Consider the following 26,407-nt stretch of genomic DNA (forward strand, 5'->3'; position numbering starts at 1 on the left):
CTCGGTGACAAAAGAAGTTTTTTCTTCATCTGCCGGGTCCATAGGGATCTGATTATAACCTGAATAAGCGTCCAGAAAGGTTAAACGCTCATACCCGGTGGTGGCATCCACCATTTGATCAATCTTTGGCAGCGGGAAGCTATCCTTCGGACAGGCTTTGTTCAAATTGGTGAAATCAATGCATACTCGCCATTTCCCATTCTTCTTCTGCACGACAACGACGTTGGACAACCAATCAGGGTAGTGCACTTCTCTGATGAATCCCACATCAAGCAGCCTATCAACTTCCTCGGCTATGATTTGGTTACGTTCTGGAGCAAATCTTCGTTGCTTATGTTTTACTGGTTTAAAATTGGGATTGACATTCAAGGAATGACAGGATACAGAGGGATTAATTCTAGGCATGTCTAGGTGACTCCATGCAAATACATCGGCATTATGAGACAAGAAATCAATTAGCTCTTGCTGCTCTTCCCTGGTCAGTCTTACTCCTACTCTGGTAGTTCGCTCTGGCCTGGACTGATCGATCTGCACATCCAGAAGGGGCTCTTCGGTCAAGTCAACTGACTCCTCCACCCTATTCTGCTTGGGCGGAGGTTCCTGTAATTGCTATCTGGGGCTCGCCGAACGGACGGGCGCCTTCCCTTTCCCAGCATATTTCAGTGTGACGGAATAACACTCTTTGGCTGCAACCTGATCCCCACGAATGTCTATCACCTTATTTCCATCGGGTCCGAGGCACCTCATGACCTGATGCAGAGTTAAGGGTACACCTTGGACTCTATGAATCCATCCTCTTCCCATCAGGAGATTGTACGAGGGGTGAATCTCCACAACCATAAAAGTTTCCATAAGAGCTCGTTCTGCAGCTTGAACTTCTACTTCCACCATTCCGACGGGCTCCACCCTCTTGCCATCGAATCCTAACAGGGGTTTTCCAGTAGGCTTGAGCCTCTCTGGTTTAATCTCGAGCCTATCAAATGTGTCCCTCGGCATGACATTCGCACTACTTCCGGGATCGATCAGAACTCTGCGCACCAGGCAGTCCGCCACTGTCAAGCTGACTACCAACGGGTCTTCATGGGGGACTTGAACACGCTGCAGGTCTGTCCTGTCGAACTTTATCTGTATCGATGTGATCTGTTGGTGCAGAGTATTCACACTGCTGACCCTTTTCTTCATCTGCGCCTGCCGTAGGCGCGTTCGAAGTAGCTCATCTGAATCTTCACTGGCCTCGGGTCGACCGTGGATAGCATTGATTATACGAACTGGTTGTGAATTGTGGGAGCTTTGTTTATGACTCCTTTTTACTTGCTCCATCGGTCGATTCTGCTCTATCGCCGAGCCTTGAACATAACTCGCGAACTCCCCTCTAGCTATCAACATCTCCACTTGCCTTCTCAAATTCCTACATTCGTTAGTCTGATGACCGAAATCGGAATGGAAAGCACAATGTTTAGTCTGATCCCTCTGTTCGAGGGGTTGCCTAATTGGCAGTGGTGGATGAAACTTATCTTTGTTCTCCTGATATAGTCTCGCCAGAGTGACCTTCAGCGGAGTGATCAGCTCTTCCTCCCTGGACCTCTTTTCTGCCTTCCAGGAGGTCTGACGTTGCGGCTGAGCCTGCTTCTGCCTGATCTTTGCCTTGGACTTTTCCTCGGTCGACACGACCGACACTGTCCGAGCATTGGCTGCCTCCTCTTCTTCTAAGTGCATAAAGCCATCGGCTCTTTCATTGAGTTCATCCATAGTCGTCGGCGTGTTCACTACCAGACTGGTATGGAACGGAGTGCCACGTGTCATGGCTAACTTGAAGGCTTGAACCGCTGTAGAAGGGTGGCATTCGATCACCATACTCTTAGTGAGATTAAACCTGGTGAGAAAAGCCTGGAGACGTTCATCTTTGTGCTGTCTCATTGTGAATAGGCTCGAGATGTCCTTCGGCGGACGCTTGTTCCCATAGTACTGGCTTATGAACCGATCGCACAGGTTTCGAAAGCTATCAATGGAGCTCCTAGGCAAGTTCTTGAACCAGCTGAGCGCCGGTCCAGCTAGGCTTGTAGGGAAACATTTGCACATTAAAGAATCGTTCTCCGTATTCAGGGCCATCTTCAACTGGATATGGTACACATAATCGATCGGATCGGTTGTTCCGTTAAACAAAATAAAGACTGGCATAGCAAACTTCCTTGGATGCGGGGCATTCAGGATCTCGTCAGTGAATGGTGAATCAACCGTCCGAGCCACGGACCGGAGTGCTTCATTCTCTCTCTAGAGCCCAGCGGTAGCTCTGTGAGCTACGGTTCTGCTCTCCGAACCGCGATGAGTGATTGTAGCCATGGAGGGCCGGTAAGACGGATCGAACGACCGTTCCTCAATGAGCTCTCTTTGCTAAGGCGACACAACTCGGCGGCGATCAACCTCTGTCACTTCCTCTCGGTTGAACCTTTCCCGATGCGGATCGAAGGTCATGGTTTCGTTCTGTCTGATCTGCTCATGTCGCGGATCAACGTGAGTCGATCCTTCGTGATCCTCAACTCGACGAACATTTGGCGGCAAATCATCCATCCTCCTTTCATCACGGTGGAGAGCTGGCTGATTGTTCTCGTCCTGCTCGCCTTGATGTGCGATATTAGATTGAACACCTCCTTCACCGGCCGGAAGTGGACGCGAAACCGCGGGTATTTGCTGATGTTGCATTCCAGCTTTCAATTCTGCATTCTCTTTTTTGAGAGCCTCGATCAAGTTCATCAACTCTTCAAGCTTCGTTTGCTGGACGGCCTCCATCGGATTGGAGCTTTCACTTATCATTATTCCTGAACGGAGTAAAGGCATTAATCTCAAGTTCGTGAGTAGATCTGAGCTTCGTGAGTGCGAATTTTTCAGATCTGGTTTCGAATTCTCCGAATTATGCTTACGGTTGACGAGATTTGAATTGTCCGAATTCTAAATCCGTCAGATCCGGCCACAATCGAACAACTCGTTGTTACGTAGATCTGAACCACTTCCGCCAAAGCAACAGGAACTAAAATTCCTCCAGAGTAGGTCACAATCGCTCAGATCTGGATCCAACTCCCAAAGATCGAGTTTCGTTTCCACGAATTGGTCTGAATCCACGCGATATTGATCAATGATCAATCAATCTTCAACGATTCCCACAGACGGCGCCAATTGAAGATGCAAGAAATTCGTTTTTTCTTTCTCTCTCTAGAACTCTTACACTTCAACAGAAAAAATCCCCTTCCTCTATCCATTACTTCTCCTATTTATAGATACTTACAAACATTTATGGACTGCTAGATCTGGGCCTGTTCCTCTGTGAGTTTTGATCATCTTTGATGGGCTATTCGCGTTCGGCCCATATGGCAGTGTCTCTCTATGGGCTTGACCCATCTGTACGGACCGGATGTCGTGTCCGCGGGTCATATCCGGCCCATGTCACTTCGGGCCTCCTCAGTTTCTATTTTTATTAAGCCAGTATTAGAAAGTATTAGTACCTCGGAAGTAACAATCGTATAGTACTCCCGCCAGTAATTATTTTTTTGGTGAAGAAGAAAAATAAAAAATAAGGGTAATTTAAAATTTTACCCTCATCATTATATTTCTTTTCTTTTTCTTTTTCTTTTTTAAAAAAAAGAAACCTACCAAAATTGGAGTTCTTGGTGGACTAAGAAACAACAAACTTTTTGTAACAACCCAAGCTGATGCCAAAATTTAAAAAAATTTCAGCATAACCTCCCCTAAAAATGGTCCTTCAACAACATGACCTAATACATAAAACACATAGTATAATCCAGCATCCCATTCATCCGTTCATTATACCTTAACATAGTTCCTCTCATGGTGGAACATCCACACACCAATTAATCTAACTTATCATAATTACAGTCCCAAAATACATGGTTAAGATCTAAAGTCCCTGTCTTACAACGTTACATGATACAATTGCATGGAAATATATACCACAATTCCATTAGTTTCATTTACATCAAACAAAAGATAAATTCGTTCTTAAGTTACAAGGCCATGAATACTAACTTAGTTACATTTCCACAACTATGAGTATACATAGAATGGTCAAAATACAAAATAGTAAACAACCTTCTAACAACTTTCAAGCTTGAGGTGGATTGTCGTCCACCGGTTCATTTCCAAGACCTAAAAAAATAATATAAATAGTAAGGTGAGCAAATATGCTCAGTAGGTGACGCATAAGAGGCACCTCTTGAAGCCCCGTGAATCCAAACAAAGCATAGACCAATGGGGATAGGGATCATACAACGTAGGGGAAAGATATAACATGGTTACCAATCTTAACACAAATGATAAGATGCAATGGAGATGCAAATGCATACCGATGTCGCTCCCCATTTTCAAATTCAAGATCATTACTTTCAAACTGTTAATACAGCCCGCCCTTTGGTGACCCCGCAGCGACACAAGAGGAGGATTGGCTAGTGTCCCTGACCCTTGGTAACCCCGTGGCGTCATTATGGGGCCCAGCTAGCTCAACCACACTAGGGCGACTCCCGAGTCCCCTCTAGGCTATATTAACCTCCGGCCCGTTGGTAACCCCGCAGCGACCGGGTTTGCATAAAACCATTTTATCAAAAACACATCCCCAAAATTCCACGTTTCGATTTCAAAACATTTTTCCATCATGCAACCCCATGATTCACATGTATAACTCATGCCTTTAATGTTAAATCAATGAGGGATTATAATAAAACACACTAGAGCATGCTTTCTTACATCATTTATAGCATAAGAACAATACAATACGCATAAACTCATGGTACAGCTTGTTTCTCATATAACAACATTAAAACAAGCTTCCACATATTCACATAGGTACTAATCATGGCATTCAAAACAACAACTAACACAATTAAGCATGTTATATCACATATAAAGTAGAAACTCAAAAGGGTGCAAAAAAAATGTGAATTAAGAAACCCCTACCTCAAGATTGCACAAAACCCTTGAAATGGGTCTTGAATTTCGAAATCCAAAGGGTGCACAAAAACTGAAACTGAAACTGAAATTGATGTCGTGGGCTTCGTTTTGCCTCAAATGGCACCTTAATCCGATAAGAGATAAGGGATTAATCAAGACTTGAATTTGTAAACTAAAAAAAAACAAAAAGCCGAGAGAGATACAGACAGAGACAGGAGAAGAGAGAATGAGATTACAGAGCTTTCACAAACGTGGTCTTATGACCACTTAAACATTAGTGGGTCCCACCTTTTTTTTTTTTTTTTTCGCTTTTTCTTTTTCTTTTAAATTACAGACATTACACTTTTATAGATCATCTCTCTATATATACATGCACATACACTCACACACAATGTAGGTGATCCTCCAACAAGCTTTACTTTCTCCAAAGAACTCCAAGTATGTTCCATAACCCTTCAATATGTGTTAAATAGGTTACGTATAGATTAATTAAACGAACTAGAATCACCAAAACCCGAGTGCATGTATATGTGTGTGTGTGTGTGTATATATATATATATATATATATATATATATATATATATATATTTATATACATACCCACATGCACCTTCCACATTATTATGGCCAAAATCTTTTTTTAGTCTTATATTCACCTTGGAATATGTCAGAAATCATTATCCAATTGTTAATTTTCTCAAATACTTGGCAATTTCAAATAGAATAATTCTTTTTGTAACCGGTTCAATCCTAAATAGAGTAATTCTTTTTGTCATCTCTCATTCCTCACAAAGAGATGAACAGTGTGAGTCTCACCACAGCAACCCAACACCCTTTTTTCCTCACATTTAAAATATTTATTTTTTTATTATTATTATTTATTTTATAATTTTTTTTTTTAGAAAGATAGAAACATGTAATACAATGCCCAAGACAATGAATACTCATTATTTCTCTTGATAATAAAAAATAATATACTTACACTCGGGCGGGGTTAATTACTACAAATTAAGTTTCTTCATTTCCCTTGACCTCAACCCTAACTTGAATGCATATATCCTTCTTTGTTTGAATACAGTAGCAAGTTAAAGCGCGCAATGGGCAATGATCCAGTAGCAACATCAGTAACCAAACAATTCCAACAATTTGATGTTGTAGCCGATTACTCAGACAATGAGTTTGCTAAGTTGGAGAATCCACACGTTAGCACTGAAAGCGCAACGTACAAAACAATCATGAAAAAAAGGGAAATACTAGAGAAGAATCTGCCAGAATCAATCTATGTAAGAGCTTACGAAGGAAAGATAGACCTAGTGGCCCCCGGCGGGCTAGCAGTGATGGTGGGGCTTGGGCCTGGCACACAAGAGACCAGTGTTCGAGTCCTCTACCAAGCCTTCTAGTTTCGTCGACTAACTTGGTGTTGTAGCTGTGGGGCCGGCTACAGTATCCCCAGTTTAGTACCCTAGGGGTGGGTCCGAAGGGCCCTGTCTCAGGGAGTTCTGGGTTATCAAAAAAAAAAGAAAAAGGATAGACCTAGTGAAAGCTGTGATTGTGGGAGCCTCTGGCACACCATACCACAACGGCCTCTTCTTCTTTGACTTTGAATTCCCTCAGGACTACCCAAACGTGCCTCCAAAGGCACATTATAGATCATTTGGCCTCTTCGGGTTGAATCTAAACCTTAATAGTAACGGGATTATCCGTTTGAGCCTCTTGAATACATGCGTGCATGGTCCAAAATGGAAACCTTGGAGTTCCAACATATTACAAGTGTTGCTCTCTCTCCGGACACTGGTACTCAATGAGAGGGCTTGCTTGATCAATGAACCTGAATTTGTAGAGTTGGAAGGAATTAAATTGATGGAGGAGCAATCTAGGAAGTGTAACTATTATGCATTTGGCTTGTTATGCAAGACAATGATCTTCCTGCTCCAAAACAAGCCCAACAACTTTGAAGATTTCATTGTTGAACATTTTCGCAACCGTGGACATGTTATTTTGACTGCATGTAAGGCATATGTACAAAGGTTTGTGGGAGTCGGTCACTATCAAGGTGTGGCGTCGTTTTTACCAGAAAGAGTCCATGTATATTGGTGGTTCAAGGCATCAACGAGGAGGATTTATCCAGAACTTGTTGCAGCATTTGCCCAGAATGATCCTTCCCTGATCACGACTTCATTCCACAGTTGGATCTAATGATTGGAAGAACTAAAGAAATGTACAAACAAAAGGAGAAAGAAAAAAGGATGGAAAAATGGATCGGAAGAAAAAACAAGTTTTTTGGAATGCTGAAGAAGACTTTTGGTTTGAGCAAGTGTGATGCAGTCATTTATTTGGACGGGACCAATTCTTCTGATGATAAGAGTAAAGTACTATAGGGATTTACAAACTTAATTTTCAAGCAATATTAGAATGATGCAGTAATTTATTTATAGGGATTAACATCTGATCCACTTAATTACCTTTTCATAAACCATGTTATTGATGCTTAATTTGCTGAATGTTTAAACATATATATTAATTACATAGATGGTTTTCGAAGAATGATTGTCTTTCCCTATTAATCCCAATTAAGTGTTTACTAATAGAAAGATTGATATCCTCGATCATAATTATGCAAAGTGAGTTTTGAACCTGGAATGTTTTAGAGTACGTACTTTTGATTTTGATTTCAGCATAGGCAAGAGACTCTAGTACACTATTAATTCATTAATCTCTTATCTCTCATCGTTCTTTTTTTCTTTTCTTTTTTTTATGAAACTTTATATGAATTTCCTTTATTTTGGTTGCTTAATTATTATAAGAAAAATGATACAACTTCCGACCCAATCTACTGACATATCTTCCAAATCCAACGTGGATAGGCCACGTCGAACCCCAAAAACACATAGCTCTTTCTCTCTCTCATTCTCTCTCCACGATTCTCTTCTCTCTCTCCCTCTGTTTCTTCCATTGTTCTTCATTTCTTCACTCGGTGCCTTCCATCCGAGGGTCCATCCGGTAATGACTAAAGCTCTGGACTGACTTCAATAAAGGAGAAAATTGGACTAACAACTGTGATTGAGTGCCCATAGGCGCCAAAGACAGAGCTCCGATCTAGCGACAGCTTAGCCCGTGATGTCGACGGCAAAGGCAAACGAGGTCACTTGGTTGGATTTGTTGTGGCAGTGTCGTCATCAGGAATGATTTGAAGCGACGAATTTTCTGACAGCGCGCCTCCAAGCAACAGAGAGATGAAATTCTTAATTTGATGATGATTGGAGTACAATATTTATGATCTCTAATCCTTCTTTTTCTCATACCCTCTCTGTGTATTTCGGGTGGGAGGAGATTACTCAAAATATACACATATTTTATTACTACTGATATTTTGGTTGTTTAATTACTGGTGTTCATCTTATTACTGCCCGTCCATCTCCGCCGTCGCCCTCATCTGAGATCCTTGTTCGCTGGCATTACGGTTCAGTCCCGCTGCTTCACCTTCACCGGTGTTTTTTCTATTTCTTCCGTCTTTGTCCACTGGCATCGACTTTTTGTTCCACACCCCTGCACCTTCCTCTGGCTCCCAGTTTGGCGGCGATGCAAGGAACGGCAGCAGTGAATCGCCTATACCTTTCTTCTCTATAAACCCATTTGTCTCGCCTCTCTCTCTCTCTAACCCATTTGTCATCTTCAACCACCACCACCATCAAATTTTCAATCGGATTCCTCACATTTACTATCACTATGTAATACAAACAAACCCAAAAATCTAAAAGACGAAGTTTTTAGATCTAAACTTTGAAGAATAAAGGGTTAAGTGCATTAAACCCCCCTCAATTATGAGCCAATTGCAAGAAACCTCCCTAAACTAAAAAATACCCCCTAAACTAAAAGAATGTTGCATTTAACCCCAAGGTGTTAAACAACCATTAACTAAAAACTAAAATTACCGTTTTGCCCATTATACATATCCAACTTTAGTTGATGTGGCCTTTGTAATCTCCATATCCAATGAAAATTTAACAAGTCATCCTATCATTAATAATTTTACCGTGGACAAAAAAAATGAGAAATGATAAAATACATTTAATCACCGAACTTTAAAATTGACCCACGTGAAAAGCTGAAGTGGCCTGGATGCACAACACTGTTTCTCTTCCTTCTTGGTTCATTCTCTGCCTTCCATCTCTGCATATGGCAGCAGTGTGGGGGAGCTAACATCCGGCACAAGCTTTGTGGGATATCTGGGTCTTTAACATATATAAATCTCCTCTTCACGAACCTCTCCAAATCTCCCAAACACAAGGTGGATCGCTGCCGGAATCTATGGAGGCCATGGTCGCCAGAATCCATGGAGCCCTTGCCGCCGACAAAGCAGCCCTCCTCCTCCTTAGCTCCACCGTTCGCGGCCGCACCCTCTAGTGGAACTGATCCGATCCAAACCCATGTTCATGGTCAGGCGGCTACTGCGAAAGCTTGTGAAGCTTTGTCCTGATAATCCTACAACTTATATACTGCTATCAAATGTGTTGGCAACTTGAGGTTACCGCAAAACCCAATCGTAAAAGCTACAGATTCAGTCACAAAAGCCCCAAAAATCTGTTGTAGCCGATCACCAAACCAATCTAATCGCAACTGCCCAAAAAATACGCGTTATTCTTTCAATCAATTCCCCTCCAAACACTGACCTTTGCAACAAACGATTTTTGTTGAATGATTTTTCACCTTTTCGTCATTCTCGTCAGTGCCGGAGTTCGACGTTAAAGAGAAAAAAGAAGAAGAGAGAAGTGGATTGGAGAGAGATAGGGGTGGTAGTGGGTGTGGATGGTGGATGTGGTTGTCAAGGAAGAAGAATCTTTGTGAGGGCAAGAGAGCGGCGGCAGTGGCGGCGGCGGCAGGTGGTGACGGTGGCAGCCATGGACTGGCGGTGGTGGTGATGGTCATGATGGACAGCGAAGGTGGTTGGAGGGAGAGGGTGGACGCGCGTGTGTATATATTGGATTGGAGAGAGATAGGGGTGGTAGTGGGTGTGGATGGTGGATGTGGTTGTCAAGGAAGAAGAATCTTTGTGAGGGCAAGAGAGCGGCGGCAGTGGCGGCGGCGGTAGGTGGTGACGGTGGCAGCCATGGACTGGCGGTGGTGGTGATGGTCATGATGGACAGCGAAGGTGGTTGGAGGGAGAGGGTGGACGAGCGTGTGTATATATATATATATATATATATATATAATATTCATTTAATTATAAGGTTATTTTTGTCTTTCTGAATATTTGCCAAGTCACGTGACAAACTTGCCTTTCTTTCCGTTAGATTTCAAACGGCCAACTAACATTTTGCAACAAACTGAATAGTTCAGGGGGTTAAGCATCTTTTTAATAGTTCAGGGGGGTTTTTTTAGAAAGAGAAAATTGTTCAGAGGGGTTTAATGCAATTAACCCAAGAATAAATTGAGAAAGAGATGACTTTTTTTTTTTTTTTTTTTTTTTTTTTTTTTTTTTTTTTTTTTCAGTTGGGTCTTCAGAAAGAAAGAGAAAGTAAAGGTGTGTCGTGGCATGATTTATAGAATGTCGTGGCATTCCAAGTCTGATTCGGAGGATTTTTCGGTGATTGGAGTCGGAAGATGTATCACGGCTCTTATTATAATTGTTGATGTATAGAATCTAAATATAGATGAATATATATATATATATACATATATATTAAACCAAACAATGGCCCAATCCCATATAAGTGAAATTTCTTATATGTAGTTGTGGTGGGGTTTTTATTTTATTCCATTTTTCTCTGTATAAGGTTTCGATGTACCAGTTTTTTAGGAGTACTCTTGAATTGCATTATACTTGTGGGCTGGGCTGGTTTTGGTTTTTGATGCTCATGATCTCTTTGGGCCACTAATGTGGACAGTAGACAATTTTCTTTTTCTTTTTCTCTGCCCATCTTCTTTGTCTGGGCCATGGGATGGTGAACAGTAAAAGTGAATAATTAGATTAGTAAAAAATCACGTTAAATCACATTCTCTACAAGCTGACTACCACATCACAATTCAGTGCATGACTTCGGTTTAACAATCATTACTAATGTAGTTCTGGTGGGGTTTTTATTTTGAGAGATTACTGGGCTATCCTATTCAGTTTCTTCCATTTTTCTCTGCGTTTATGCACAAGGTTTTGACTTTTGATGTACCAGTTTATTACTTTTGAATTGCATTATACTTGTGGGCTGGGCTGGTTTTGTTTTTTTGATGCCCAAGATCTGTTTGGGCCACTAATGTGTTCTTTTTCGGTCTGGGCCATGGGGAATGCCCCCATGTTTTTATTGTAATTACCTTTTTAATTACTGGGAAAAAAAAAGAAAAAGAAAAAAGAAAAAAAGGAATAATAATATTTACACACACATACATATTTTATATATATATATATATACACACACACACAGGAAGGCTCTCATGTGGTCCAAAAGAACGGATTTTTCAACGAATCAATAGTCAAATAGTCAATTACACGTTATTACTTCATCAGACCTAACTATAAGAAATATTTGTTACCTTAATAGTCAATTTACCATAGTTAATCAATACGTTTATTCAATCTCTCTCCTCCTTAATCTCTTCCATCTTCCTTACCATTTCCAGCAATCAATTTGTTCATAAATTTGTAATAATTGCTTATAAAAAAATCCCACTAAATTGAAAAGAAAAAAAAAATTAAAAGAGCAAAAAAAATTAAAAAACTTATTCACGAACCCTGAAAAATTAGTATCATTTGAACCCATGAAAAAAACTTATTCAGTAATCATTCCACACTTTGTTCTCAATTTGTTCTTTTAACCTAGCAATGCAATCTTAGTTATTTTCAATTAGAAATTGAGCATCATTCGGAAACTAATTTAAGAATTGTCCCACATGTATATAGAGTACATGGAACTAATTGGCATATTAGAAGCATATGATAAATTAATGGCATGAGAAGGAGTTTCCAATTTACATTGCAAATTGATAAATAAGGTTTAGTTTGATATACCTATGCAAATAGTACCAAGAATTGTTAGATATATAGTATTAAAGTTCTTGTTAATGATGATCAAAATTGGAGAAACTATGAAGTGGTAAATGGGGGGTGTGTATGTTATATGCACTTAACATAACCTCACCAAAATATTTTTGCATGATTATTTTCAAGCATAGAAAAAAGTAAAAAGAAGTTGAGTAATAAAAATAGTTTTTGAGATATTTTAAAATTTTGAACTGATATCATAAACTATCAAGCAATATATCTTTTCTGTTTGAGAATCCATTATTGAATAAAGGTATTGGTTAACTATGATAAATTGACAATTAAGGTAATAAAAATTAACTATGGTTAGGTCTGATAAAGTAATAAAGTGTAATAGACTGTTTGATTATGCTGAAAAATTCGTTCCTTTGGATCACATGAGAGTCTTATTATATATATATATATATATATATATATATATATATATATATAACTCAATCCAACCCATACAATAGACCTTAACCAGGTTAGGGTTAAAAGGTATATAAACCCACTTATTAGGGGATGTAAAGATCAGTGGACAAACCAAATTAGAGTCGCCGCAATGCTTAATTTAGTTACTAGCTTCTTATGGAACCCGATTGTCACGCTTATTAAATAGATCTATGAATGTCTATTTTATTAATTACACCCTTAGTTTCTGTTTTTAATTAAAAATAAATAAATAAATTAATGTCAATTTATGTACCTTTGGAGTTCGGACAGCCTATCCATCCAATAAACACCTGGGATGGGAGCAAGAGAAAAATAGAGAGAGAAGAAAATTAAATCCTTTACCGAATAAACACATAGGAGTAAGAAAAAAAAAATAGAGAAAAGAAGAAGAGGAGAAAATAATAATAAAAATATTTGAATAACATGTTAATATTATATATTCTAATTTTCTTTTTTTTAATAATTAATCATAATATTCAAAGAGAATTTTCTTTATTCATTTTCTACCCTACCGAATTTGCGAATTCTCTCCCGAATTCAACTTCGTCTCATTTAATTTTTCCATTAACAACCGGGCTAAGGGTTGTGGATAGAGAATTTTCGAAACCTCTAAGGCCCCCAAGCATATAAAACTAATACTACTCACAGAGCTCAAAATGGGATTGTTGTTTGAACAGTCAGTAAAAAAAACATGTTAGGTGTTTAATGACACATTATAATAAGTAATAATATAATGACACATAATATTCAAAGAGAATTTGTGTTATTAATTTTCTACCATACTGAATTTGTGAATTCTCTCCCAAATTCAGCTTCGTCTTATTTAATTTTTCCATTGACAACCGAGCTCAAGGTTGTGGATAGAGAAACCGCTAAGGCCCCCAAGCATATAAAACTACTACTACTCACATAACTCAAATTGTGATTGTTGTTGGAACAGTTAGTAAAAAAAACATGTTAGGTGTTTAATGACACATTATAATAAGTAATTTTCATAATTAAATTATTTTTTAATTTATTTTGTAACAATATTTTTTAAAACATTTTTATTGTTAGTTTTAGATTGATGTTACCATATTTGATAATACTAACTTTATTAAGGAATGAGTGTAATTGTCTTTATAAAAAATAAAAAAGACAAAATTAGCTAATAGTTACCTAAAATATTATGTAATGGTCTTTATAAAAAATAAAAAAAGACATAATTAGCTAATGAAAAAGAATTACCTAAAATATTCCACCTTTATTAATTTCAAAAGTTTCAAATTCTAAATTTAGTAACTATTAAAAACGTTATGGTTACCAAACACATCTAAACAAATTATAAAGAGAACCATCAAAGTTGGAGTTCATGGACTACGAAATCAGGCGAAACAACTTTTAGATTTCATGATCTTTTAAGTTAAACACAAAATTGGCGACTATCTCCAAGTATTTCCCGTAATCCTTTAACCTATTGTTTCGACCATTAAACAGATTGAATAGAAGATGCAACTGTTATTTTCCATTAAATCTTCAAGTCATGTGAAATTTTTACGTTCGTTTCAATTTATTTATTTATTTAATTATTATTTGTTTAATGCATAGTAACCATATATTATGATGTGTGTGTTGAATTTTATCTTCAATGTTACAAAGCTTCAAATAAATAAATATATATATTATACACACAAGTATGTATAGGCGTTTTGCACAGGTTTAAACCATTGTAGACCATTGTTGTTAAGTTAAAAGCTTTGTAATGTGTACGGTTTTTTTATTTTTAAAAAATTAGAATGTGACAGGTATTTGAATTGCTTGACATCTAATGCAAATTTGCCGTATCAAACGTAATTAGAAAGCCAAGTTGAAGCAATGACCAAGGAGAAGGCAGAAGCAGTAACCAAACTACAATTCCAGCAATTCGATGCTGCAACCGATTTCTCAGACCATAAGTATGCTAAATCCAAGAATGCACGCCTAATTAGCACAGGAAGCGCAGTGTGCAAAAGTATCATGAAAGAATGGTGGAAAGTGTTAAAGAACAATCTCCCAGAAAATATATATGTTAGAGCTTACGAAGGAAGGATTGACCTGCTGAGAGCTGTGATCGTTGGGTCCTCCGGAACACCATACCACAATGCCCTCTTCTTTTTCGACTTTCACTTCCCTCCAGACTACCCAAACGTACCTCCAAAGGTACATTACACATCACAGCTCCTTTGGCCTCCGCCTCCGTTTGAATCCAAACCTTTATGTCAACGGAAAAGTCTGTTTGAGCATCTTGAATACATGGACTGGTCCTAGTTGGGAACCTCGGCGGTCGAGTATATTACAGGTCTTGGTTTCTCTCCAGGCACTAGTACTCAATGACACCCCTTTTTTCAGTGAAAATTATAACTATAGGGTCTTTGTGATGTCATGCGAGACTATGATTTTCCTCCTCCGAAACAAGCCTAAGAACTTTGAGGGTTTCATTGTTGAACATTTTCGCAGCCATGGACGTGCTATTTTGACTGCGTGTAGGGTTTATAGACAAGGGTTTTTGAGAGTTGGTCACTATGAAGATGACACCACCACCATGTCGTTGTTACCAGAAAGAGTCCGTGTACCTTGGGAGTTCAAGGATTCAATGACGCGGGTGTATCCAGATCTTGTTGCAGCCTTTGCCAAGAATGATCCTTCTCTGAGGAATTTCATTCCACGGTTGGATCTAATGATTGGAAAAACTAAAGAAAAGTATTGCAAAAGGAGAGACAAAAAAAGATGGAAATAAGAATCAGAAGAAAAAAGAAGTTTTTTGGAATGCTGAAGAAAATTGTTTGATTGAACATGTGTGCAAAAAGTAATGTGGCTGCTGGAATTGAAGCAAAGTAGTCAATCAGATGGCAGCGACGACTTTGGGTCTCAAGAAAAGGTGATTATGACGTCTCACATCTCTGGTTCAAATATTTGGTGAGCAATTCCGAAAAGATGAGGGATTTACAAACTTTTCAAGCAGTATTAGAATGATGCAGTAATTTATTTATGATTAACATGTGATCCACTTAATTACCTTTTGATAAACCATGTTACCGATGCTTTGCTGAAAGCTCAAACATAATTACATAGATGGTTTTCGCAGATTAATGTTTGTCTTTCCCCATATATTAGAAAGATATCCTCGTAATTAAGGGTTGAAAATGGAAATCTAAATACTGTGCTTCATATTTTCATTCTGCATCAATTCTCATCTTTGCTCAGCAGCAGCAATTTGAAATTAAAGAAGAATGTTGGGAAATAGAATGCGGATTTAATTTAATTTATGATCAGCTCCAACTCAATTTCAGCACAGGCAAATAATCTCTAGTTCTCATATTTTTTTTTTTTTTTTTGTTCTATAGAATCTAATTATAGATGAATTTGTAAGATGGAAATTAAGGATCAATCTCATGGAATTAGTAGACTTTTGTTTCTTTCACCTGTTGGCCCACATAGGATTTTCAGCTTATACCTAAATAGAAGTTTGGATTTGGAATTAAATTTCAATTTAATTCGATGCTTTCAAAGACAACATATATGTAGTTGTGGTGATGGTTTTATTTTGAGAAATCACTTGGGCTATCCTATTTGGGTTGCTTCCATTTAGCAGACAAGAGTGAGCAAGCGAGTTAAGCACTGTTTGGTATCAGAGAAAATCAATGGCAACAGGTATTATTTCTCCTAATATGAAAGGCGTGAAATTTATAGATATAAATGAACCTTAAGGTTATGTTTGGTGTGAGTGAATGGAATTAAATGAAGAACGGAAGACAAAAGAGGGGTTTTTTTGTATAACTAAGCATGAGAAGAGAATGGTTCCATTCTCATTCCATTCTTACTTCATTTCATTCAACCACACCAAACATGACCTAAATGTTAAAAGTGGCCCGTTAAAGAAAGAATCTACAATATTGGGGCTTAGCAAATTTTCCGCGCCGGCAAACCTAATAGTCAATACCTTCTCCTAAGAAATCACCTAATTCGCCTGGTGGTATCACTTACTCTAATTTTGATGTTGCATTAGATAGGAAGCAGATTTTAATTAAAATCTAAAAAAACTTAATTAACCAATTTTTACATGCATATATATATATATATATATACACACACACACACACACTAGTAAAACAGTTACGTTAGCACTTGAATAAATCTAATTTAAAATTAATACAAATTATTTTCTTAAATAGTAATTAAAATTAATTTCTTAAAATAATCACACTACTATATTAATTAAGATAAACAAATTATAAGATTTTTTTATTTAAAAACTAATAATAGATAGGTAATTTGTGTTATAGTTTTATAAAAATAGTTTTAAAAACTCTTTCTATATTAATTAATAAATATTTTTTATATGAATAAATAAATACTGAAACTCTTTACACTTTTAATAATAATATATATATATATATATAGATAATGGCAAATTACGTTTTAATAATCAAGAGGAGTTTTATAACTTTATTATTTTATTATTTATTTAATGATTAACTTATGTTTGTATTGTTTGAATTTTATTTGGCAACTTACGTTTTAATAATGATGAGGAGTTGTATAATTTTTATTATTTATTTATTTATAATGGTGACTTACGTTTTAATAATCGAGAGGAGTTCTGAGAGTAGTTGTGATGTCTAATTAACTAGAGAGTATTATGCAAAGATGTCTGATTTTTAGTGTTTTTATTTATTATTAGTTTTTATTATATCAGGTTCCATTGTAGCTACTTTGGAGTTTATTAAGGCCTTCGAGTGAAAGTTATTTTCTTTCAATTTACACTATAATTATTTGCATGAAAAGTAAAATTACGATGCATCATTATTATTATTATTATCTTCATGTATACACCCCATGAGGTTGGGGTGTTTGGGATAGATTTAAAATAGGCATTTAAACATATTTTCAGTAAATTGTAGAGTGTGAGAGAGTTTCACATATAGCTTGGACATCATATTGGTAAGTAAACTCTCCTACAGTAACTAAACTCTCCTATGAACAAGAAGTTGATAATTTGTGGACAGTAACAAAGAGTGATCACTCGATTTTTAGTGTCATTGGACCTAATGATAACCAATTTTATGATCTAATTAAAAGTAAGTTTCTTTTATTGTTAGATTGAATTGTATCTATAAGTTTCTATAATTAGGACGGAGCCAATGTGTGCCAAGAGGGGGCACAGGCCCCTCCTAGTCCCGTCCCGCCGACTATAAAATATAGTAAATTTTATTTTAATTTGTACATTTATAAAAAAAAAATTCTATATAATGCCTAAAATTTTAAAATTGTTTTCTAAATTTTTCTTTTCTTTTCTTTTCTTTTCTTTTCTTTTGCTCTTACTATTCTTTGCTTTCCTTAAGAAAAAAAAAAAAAAAAAAGTTAAATTTTCCTTCTTTATTCAAACTCCAATTTTTTTTTCCTTTCAAATTTATCAATTTTCTTCCCTTTTCTTCTTCTTCTTCTTCTTTTTATTTTTTTTTGACCCCTACTTCTTAACATTCTTCTTTTTGCATTTATGAATGATGTATATAGAATGTAATTTTTTTTTTTTTTCTTATTTAAATTATAATTTTTTTTTTTTTAAACTATACCCTGAATTAAAATCCCAACTCTCCCCTAATGGAATCAATCCGTGTCATGACAACTCTTCTCAAACGGTTTCGTATTGGTAAGTAAACTCTTCTATGGACAAGAAGTTGGTAAACGGTAAAAAAGAGTGACCACCCAACTTTTAGTGTCATTGGACCAAGTAAACAATTGTTTGATTTTTTTTTAATAAATTATAAAAAAATATTTTGTGTTTTCTAAAATAAGATTACAATATGATTATAATAAATTCTTGATGATAACCAATTTTATGATCTAATTAAAAGTAAGTTCCTTTTTATTGTTAAATTGTAATTTTTCAACTTTATTTTTAAGATTTAATTGGTATTTATAAGTTTCTATGATGGGATCAGTCCTACTACATGACAACTCTTCTCAAACGGCTTCATATTGGTAAGTAAACTCTCTTATGAACAAGAAGGTGGTAAAAAATAAACGATTTGTTTGGTTTGTTTTAATAAAAAATTTTAGAAATCCGTCCTTTATACAACGTTTTCTAAAATATGATTTCAATATGATAACCAATTTTATGATTTAATTAAAAGTAAATTCCTTTTTATTGTTAGATTATAATTTTTTAACTTTATTCATGAGATTTAATTGGTATCTATAAGTTTCTATGATGGGATCTGTCATACGGCATGGCAACTTTTCTCAAACGGCTTCGTATTGGTGAGTAGACTGTGGGTGGTATAAAAAGAGTGACCACTCGACTTTTAGTGCCATCGGACCAAATAAACGATTTGTTTGATTTTTTTTTTTTTTTTTTTTATAAAAAAATATTTAAAAGGAAATTCTTTTACTGTTAGGTTGTAATTTTTCTACTTTATTTATGAAATTTAATTGGTATCTATAAGTTTACACTACACGCCTCTCACAGACACACACAGTAGGTAATCCTCCAACAAGCTCTACTTCCTTCAAAACAACATCAAAGTTTTCATTATCTTTTGGGCTAAAAGCAAAATTAGCGACTACCTGGTATGTTCCATAACCCTTCAATATGTGGTACATAATTTACCATCAAAGTTTTATGTTATGTTACATAAATACACTGTTTTTACTATTAAATCTTCAATCCACACATCATCGGATTGATCCAAGTCCAATATTTGGCTACAAGATGCTACTTATACTCTTGCGAATTCTATCTTTTAACTTCCAAAAAAGCCATAACTAAGAGAACCATAATCACCCAAACCTGATTATTATACACATATATGTACACACACCCAAACCTTTCCAATATTTCATGCCAACTATGACCAAATCTTTTGTTTTTTTGAATTGTATTCAACTTGGAATATGTCAGGAATCCATTTTTCTCCCCCAAATAGTAATGAAAAGTAATAATAAGTTGGGCTCGTGCTACCTTTTGACCTCGACCCTAACTTCAATTCATCTTTTTGTGAATGCAGAAGCAAAAGAGGCAATGGGTGAGGAGCAAGCAGCATCAGTAACCAAACAATTCCGACAATTTGATGTCGTAACGGATTACTCGGACCATGAGTATGCTGAATTAAAGAATCCACCAATAAATACCGGAAGCGCAACCTACAAAACGATCATGAAAGAATGGAAAGTGCTAAGGGACAGCCTCCCTGAATCAATCTATGTAAGAGTTTATGAGGGAAGGATCGACCTGCTCAGAGCTGTGATTGTTGGGGCCTCTGGAACACCATACCACAACGGCCTCTTCTTTTTCGACTTTCAATTCCCTCCAAGCTACCCGGATGTACCTCCACAGGGACATTATAAATCATTTGGCCTCCATTTGAATCCAAACCTTTATGATTCAGGGTATATCTGTTTGAGCCTCTTGAATACATGGCCTGGTCCAAAGTGGGAACCTTGGAGGTCAACAATGTTACAGGTGTTGGTTTCTCTCCAGGCACTGGTACTCAATGAGAAACCTTACTTCAATGAGCCTCTACTGTTGATATGGTTCGAGAAGCTATCGACGAGGTACAACAATGATGTTTTTGTGATGTCATGCAAGACAATGATGTTTCTGCTCCAAAAAAACCCAAACAACTTTGAGGATTTCATTGTCGAACATTTTCGCAGCCATGGACGTGATATTTTGACAGCATGTAAGGTGTATACAGAAGGGTTCGCGACAGTCGGTCACTATCAAAATGAAGACTCGTTTTTACCAGAAAGAGTCCATGTATCAAGTGAGTTCAAGGATTCAATGACCTGGGTATATCCAAGACTTGTTAAAGCCTTTGAAAAGATTCAAAAGAACGGTCCTAACGATCCTTCTTTGAGGAATTTCATTTCACAGTTGGATCTAATGATTGGAAAAACTAAAGCTGAGTATATACAAAAGTTGGAAGAAAACAAGGAAGAAAACAAGAAGAGAATGATGAAACTGGACTTCTTTGGAAAACTGAAGGAGATTTTTGGATTGAACACGAGTGCAGAAAGCAATGCGGCTGGAATTGAAGCAAGTCTTCTTGAAAAAGGTTCAGTCGGGACAAAAGGAATTGAAGCATGTTACTGATGCTTAGCTGAAAGTTTAAACATATTACATAGATGCTTTTTATTAGAATGTTTTTCCTTGTTAATCCCAATTAAGTGTTTTCTTTTACAAGGAAGAGACAACCCATCTGGAATGTTTTATACCTTTTTTGCACTTTCGATTTTGATTACTCCTACCTTTGGTGGCTAAATGTTTTATACTAGAATGACACAGATTGCATAAAACATTTTTACTATTTTGACCGACTTTGAGAAGGCTTTATATTCTGCTTGGTTAGTTATAGTAATATTTTCTCACTATTAGTCTTATTAGCTATATCAATACTCGTATGATTCTGAGTATCAGACTCAAAAGACTAGTAAGAGTTTCATCTTTTGTTTCAGCTTGGGCAACTAATTAACCTCGTGAGACATATAAAAGACCCCCCAGGGAGAAGTTTCACCAAGTGGGATAAGGATCTTCTCCTGGAAAGAAGAAGTCCTGCACACCCACCAATCATTGATATGGCATCATTATGAGTTGGAGAATTCAATCCAATAATTGGTGGGTGTGCATGACCTCTCCTTTCCTGGAAAGGATCCTTGTCCCACCAAATGATCTCCTCTGTAAAGTAAGCAAGTCCAATACTTGACTCACGTGTGTTTTTTTGTATAATGCTAATTTTGCCCTTCAATATGACCATTTTACCCTTTTGCCTAAAACTTCTTCCATTCATTTGAGCAACTCCTCTTCTTCTTCTTCCTTCTCATATTTCTTCTCCCCTGTTTCCACAAGGTCTGCTATGCACTACTAGTTCATTCATTAAGCTCTCTACATTTCATTTATTGTCCATCTTTTGCACCCCATAATCTTCAAAACACCATTTTCTCTCTCCAATTACAGAACAATAACAAACCCAAAAACATAGCTAAAACTATAACCATTTGCTCCAAAATAGGTCCAAAAACATGGTTATATAATTATTTGCTTCTGTAGTGTTCAATTGAATTGTGAAGTTCATTTCTCTATCAATTTTATTGTAGAATTCAAATTTTGGTTTAGTTATAACTTATTTGGTTCTATTTAGTCTGATTGTCTTCTTTTTTTCTTTACACTCTACAAATTACAAGTATTAATTTTGTTTGGCTCATACTTGAAATTGAGGGATCTACTTGTTATTATTGAATGGATTTACTGTTTTTAGATTCAATTATGCAATTTTTACTATTGTAAGGTTCATGAATTACTTCAATTCAACATTCCTTGAAGCAGGAAAAATTGAAATTGGAGCAGGGGATATACATATATATATACATGTATATATTATAATACCAAATTCATATATAAAAACTCAAAGTGAAAATTTTCAGTTTACTAATGAGGGCATTTATGGTATTTCTCTTTTTTGAGATTTTTATTTAAAAAAAAAAAAATTAATTATACAGGGTAGTTTGGTAATTGTGTAATGACATTGGTTGTAAAGCAATTGGCGGTCAAATTCAAGGGGGCACTATTGAATTAATCTTATTATATGTTATATGAGAAACTATTTATTTATTATTATTATTATTTTTTTTTTTTGGAATTTTAAGCAACTGAATATAAATATAAACGATAGTTACTCACTTTTATAGCACTTGATAAAACCTCATGTTTTTTTTTTTTTTTTTTAACACTTTTGCCAATTGAAAAAAACTTGTTTATTATAACTCCATCTAACTTGTCGTAATTAGAGCCGGTCAAATTATGGAAAATACTGCAGAATGTTAATAGTTTCAAGCTATATTTATGTTGTCCACAGGGAAGAGTCCTAAATTCAATTTAGGGGGGCACGGTATAAAAAAATAATAATAAATTCAATAATTACGACAATAAATAGAGATTATATAAATCAAGAGACAAAGAAGAAAAATTACTCAAAATAATATGTCAATCAATGTGTAATTTAAAAAAAATAAATTGTTAACAAAAAATTTAAAAAAGGAAAAATGATAGAATTTTAAAAGAGAAAAAAATTGGAGTTTGATTCAAAAAGAAAATTTGACTTTTTATAAAGGAAATTAAATGAATTTCAAGAATAAAAAAATGAAAAATACCAAATTTAAGAGAGAATTTTAGAAAATAAAAATTTTAAGAGGAGCATTATATAAATTTTTTTATATATAAATTTAGTATTTGTATTATAGTAAGCGGGCAGGTAGGGGGCACGTGCCCCCCTGGGCATACATTGGCTCCGCCTTTGGTTGTCTGTGTTCCTCTACTTCCTACCCTACTTGTAACTAATAAGTCATCATAACAATCAATACACTAGTCTACAAGTGAACTGTTACGACTGTTTGTACGAAATAAAAGCAAGGATGATGATGATAATCTACAAGTGAACTGTGAACTGAAATTACTAGCGAAAAAATAAAATAAAATTATGTACAACTGTAATAATGTAACAGATCCATCTAATGGCTTGGTTGTAGATACAAAAACTAAATAATACAAAAAACTGTGTCGTTTCTACAGCTTTCAAACAGGTAGTATACCACCTTCAGAATTCTCAAGGTAATCAAAGTAATCCGTCTTTGCTTTCAATTATTGTATTTAAACTCAACAATCTCAATTTAATATTCTGATAATGCCCAATTTCATTCGAATAAGTTAAAAGTTAATGGCACAACTTACCAAAATTGGAGTTGTTAATGGCACAACTTACCAAAATTGCAGTGGTTAATGGCACAAACTTTTATCAGTTATGCCTTCTACACACACACACACACACACACAATGTAGGTGACCTCCAACAAGCTCTACTTCCTCCAAACAACCTCAAGTTTTCATGATTTTTTGAGTTAAACTCAAAATTGGCGACTACCTGGTATGTTCCATAACCCTTCGATATGTGTTCCATAGGTTACCTATTATGTTGTGTTAACCTATTATTGAGACCATTAAACGAATTGAATAGAAGATGCTACTGTTGTTTTCTATTAAATTATTAGATTGATCGAACGCTAAGCCAAGCCCAATCTTTGAGTATAAGATGCTGCTTATAGTCTTGCTTAATTCAATCTTTAACTAAGAGACCCAGAATCACCAAAACCTGATTATCATACATTATTCATACCTAACACACACCCAAACCTTTCCAAATTTTCAAGTTATATTCATGTCAACTATAACCAAATCTTTTGTCAACTTGGAATATGTCAGAAATCCAATTCCCCCCAATATTTGGCAATTCTAAATACAGAGATATAAACACTTCATTAGAAAAGTAATAGAAAGTGGTCGTGAGCATACCCTTGTTTCGGTGGAAAAAACACCCTCTATTTCCCTTGATCATAAGAAATAATTACTTACCCTCGAGGTATCCAATATGTCCCGTGCCACCTCTTCACCTCAACTCTAACTTCAATTCATCTTTCTCTGAATTCAGGAATGACGAGGAGAAAAGGCCAAGTTAAAGCAATGGCAAGGAGCCAGAATTCAAACAATTTGATGTTGTAACCGATTACTCAGACCATGAGTATGTCAAATTGAATCGACAAATAAGTTTCGGAAGCAAAGCGTACAAAACAATCATGAAAGAATGGAATGTGCTAGAGAGCAATCTCCCAGAATCAATTTATGTGAGAGTTTATGAAGGAAGGATCGACCTGCTCAGAGCTGTGATTGTTGGGGCCCCTGGAACACCATACCACAACGGCCTCTTCTTATTCGACTTTGCATTCCCTCCAAGGTACCCGGATGTACCTCCAAAGGGACATTATAAATCATTTGGCCTCCGTTTGAATCCAAACCTTTATGAAAAAGAGTTTATCTGTTTGAGCCTCTTGAATACATGGGAGGGTCCAAGGTGGAAACCTCGCACGTCAACCATGTTACAGGTGCTGGTTTCTCTCCAGGCACTGGTACTGAATGAGAGACCTTACTTCAATGAGTCTGTGCTTGAACCCTACAAAGGAACGATATGGTACGAGAACCAATCGTTGAGGTATAACAATGATGTATTTGTGATGTCATGCAAGACGATGTTCCTGCTCCAAAACAAGCCAAAGAACTTTGAGGATTTCATTGTCAAACATTTTCGCAGCCATGGACGGCTTATTTTGACAGCATGTAAGGCGTAAACAGAAGGGTTTGTGACAGTCGGTCACTATCAAGATGAAGCGCCGTTTTTACCCAAAAGAGTCCATGTATCAAGTGAGTTCAAGGATTCAATGACCGGGTTATATGGAAGACTTGTTACAGCCTTTGAAAAGATTCAAAAGAATGGTCCTAAAGATCCTTCTTTGAGGAATTTCATTTCACAGTTGGATCTAATAATGACTGGAAAAACCAAGGATGAGTATATACAAAAGGAGGAAGAAAACAAGAACAGAATAATGAACTTCTTCTTTTTTTGGGTAAGTAGAATAATGAACTTCTTTGGAAAACTGAAGGAGATTTTTGGATTGAACACGAGTGCAGAAAGCAATGCGGCTGGAATTGAAGCCAAGTCTTCTTGAAAAAGGTTCAGTCAGGGGATAAAAGGAAAGGAAGAACACTCTGACTTAACTTTTGATAAAGCATGTTACTGATGCTTAGCTGAAAGTTTAAACATATTGCATAGATGGTTTTTAGTAGAATGTTTTTCCTCAATTAAGTACCTGTAATGTTTTATACGTTTTTTCTGCACTTTTGATTTTGATTACTCCTACCTTTGGTGGCTAAAAGTTTTACTAGAATGGCACAAATTGCATAAAACATTTTTACTATTTTGACTTACTTTGAGAAAGCTTTATATTCTGCTTGGTTCAGCTATAGTTATATTTTCTCACTATTAGTATTATTAGCCATATCAGTACTCTTAACATATGATTCTGAGTCATACCCAAAAGACAAGTAAGGGTTTCTGGGCATTTGTTTTCAGCTTGAGACCAACTAATTAACTAAGTGAGACATATACAAGACAGCACGACAGATGTGAAGCGATTGATCAGAAAATGAGTAAATATTTAAAAAGATTTACCAAGTGAGCAAAAGTTGCACTAACTACAAACTACAAAGTGATGAAATTTAAAATCTTGTTCATCAGAACTCCATCGAACATGGTTGTAATTAGAGTTGCTCAAATTATGGAAGATACTGCAGAATGAAAATAGTTTCAAGCTATATGCCCTTTGTATAACTGTACCACTTTCGTTGGTTTTGTAAAACCGTGGTAATACTAACAGAACTATATTTTTGTTGTCTGTGCTTGTCTACTACCTACACTTCTTGTAACTAATAAGTCATCATAAGAATCAATAAACTCCTTAAACTTTCAGGGAAAAAAAAATCAATCAATAAACTCTACAACCTATTGTAGAAAAAGAAAAAATTTAAGCAAACATGCAAAATAAAGTCATGAAGGGATGCCTAATGCAGTGCATTCTTTTTCTATAATTAGTCTACAAATGAATTGTTAACTGTAAGGGAATATGACTTATGATAGAAAAGATTGGAAAAAAGAGAAGTCGCGTGGCCAAATTTCCTTTGTACGAGATTAAGGCAAGAATGATGATGATGACGACGATGAGTCTACAAGTGAACAGTGAACTCCATTTGCTACCAAAGGTTGTAGCTTACAGTCTAGTGGTACTTTCTCACCTTCCAATATAGAAGGTCGAGGGTTCAAGACTCCGTAGGGGCAAGTGGGTGTGAAAGTATCCCCAAGTCTCTTTCCGTGATCTACTCTTAAAACCTTCTAGAAAAGGTCAATTTCTGTGTGACACCCACTATATATAAACATATATGAACCATATGAGCCATCAACATACACAATAATTAGACATGAAAAGAACCCAATTTGCTCAGTCTTTGTATGGATAGTAAGAGGTTTTACTAAATTGAGTAGTTGAGTAATTTGATAGAAGTTTCCCATTGATTTTTATTTTGCT

General features: G+C 36.1%; 3 protein-coding genes and 1 pseudogene across 3 annotated transcripts; all 4 read left to right on the top strand.

Annotated features, from left to right (window-relative positions):
• Nucleotides 1-6,053: 6,053 nt before the first annotated feature.
• Nucleotides 6,054-7,152, top strand: LOC132273188 (putative ubiquitin-conjugating enzyme E2 38). The gene is made up of 2 exons (XM_059774207.1): nt 6,054-6,253; nt 6,477-7,152. The coding sequence occupies exons 1-2, from the start codon at nt 6,054-6,056 to the stop codon at nt 7,150-7,152; spliced, it is 876 nt and encodes a 291-aa protein (XP_059630190.1).
• Nucleotides 7,153-14,278: 7,126 nt separating this feature from the next.
• On the top strand, nt 14,279-15,179 carry LOC132273189 (putative ubiquitin-conjugating enzyme E2 38; annotated as a pseudogene).
• Nucleotides 15,180-19,463: 4,284 nt separating this feature from the next.
• On the top strand, nt 19,464-20,537 carry LOC132273190 (putative ubiquitin-conjugating enzyme E2 38). The gene has a single exon (XM_059774208.1). It carries the CDS (start codon nt 19,464-19,466, stop codon nt 20,535-20,537), a length of 1,074 nt encoding a protein of 357 aa, XP_059630191.1.
• A 1,335-nt stretch (nt 20,538-21,872) lies between these two features.
• LOC132273192 (putative ubiquitin-conjugating enzyme E2 38) lies at nt 21,873-24,616 on the top strand. The gene is made up of 2 exons (XM_059774209.1): nt 21,873-21,887; nt 23,963-24,616. The coding sequence occupies exons 1-2, from the start codon at nt 21,873-21,875 to the stop codon at nt 24,614-24,616; spliced, it is 669 nt and encodes a 222-aa protein (XP_059630192.1).
• Nucleotides 24,617-26,407: the final 1,791 nt, after the last annotated feature.

This window comes from Cornus florida, unplaced genomic scaffold, assembly GCF_030987335.1.
Source record: "Cornus florida cultivar Cherokee Brave unplaced genomic scaffold, ASM3098733v1 CherokeeBrave_3.0.0_Hap2_Chr09, whole genome shotgun sequence".
NCBI classification, from domain to species: domain Eukaryota; kingdom Viridiplantae; phylum Streptophyta; class Magnoliopsida; order Cornales; family Cornaceae; genus Cornus; species Cornus florida.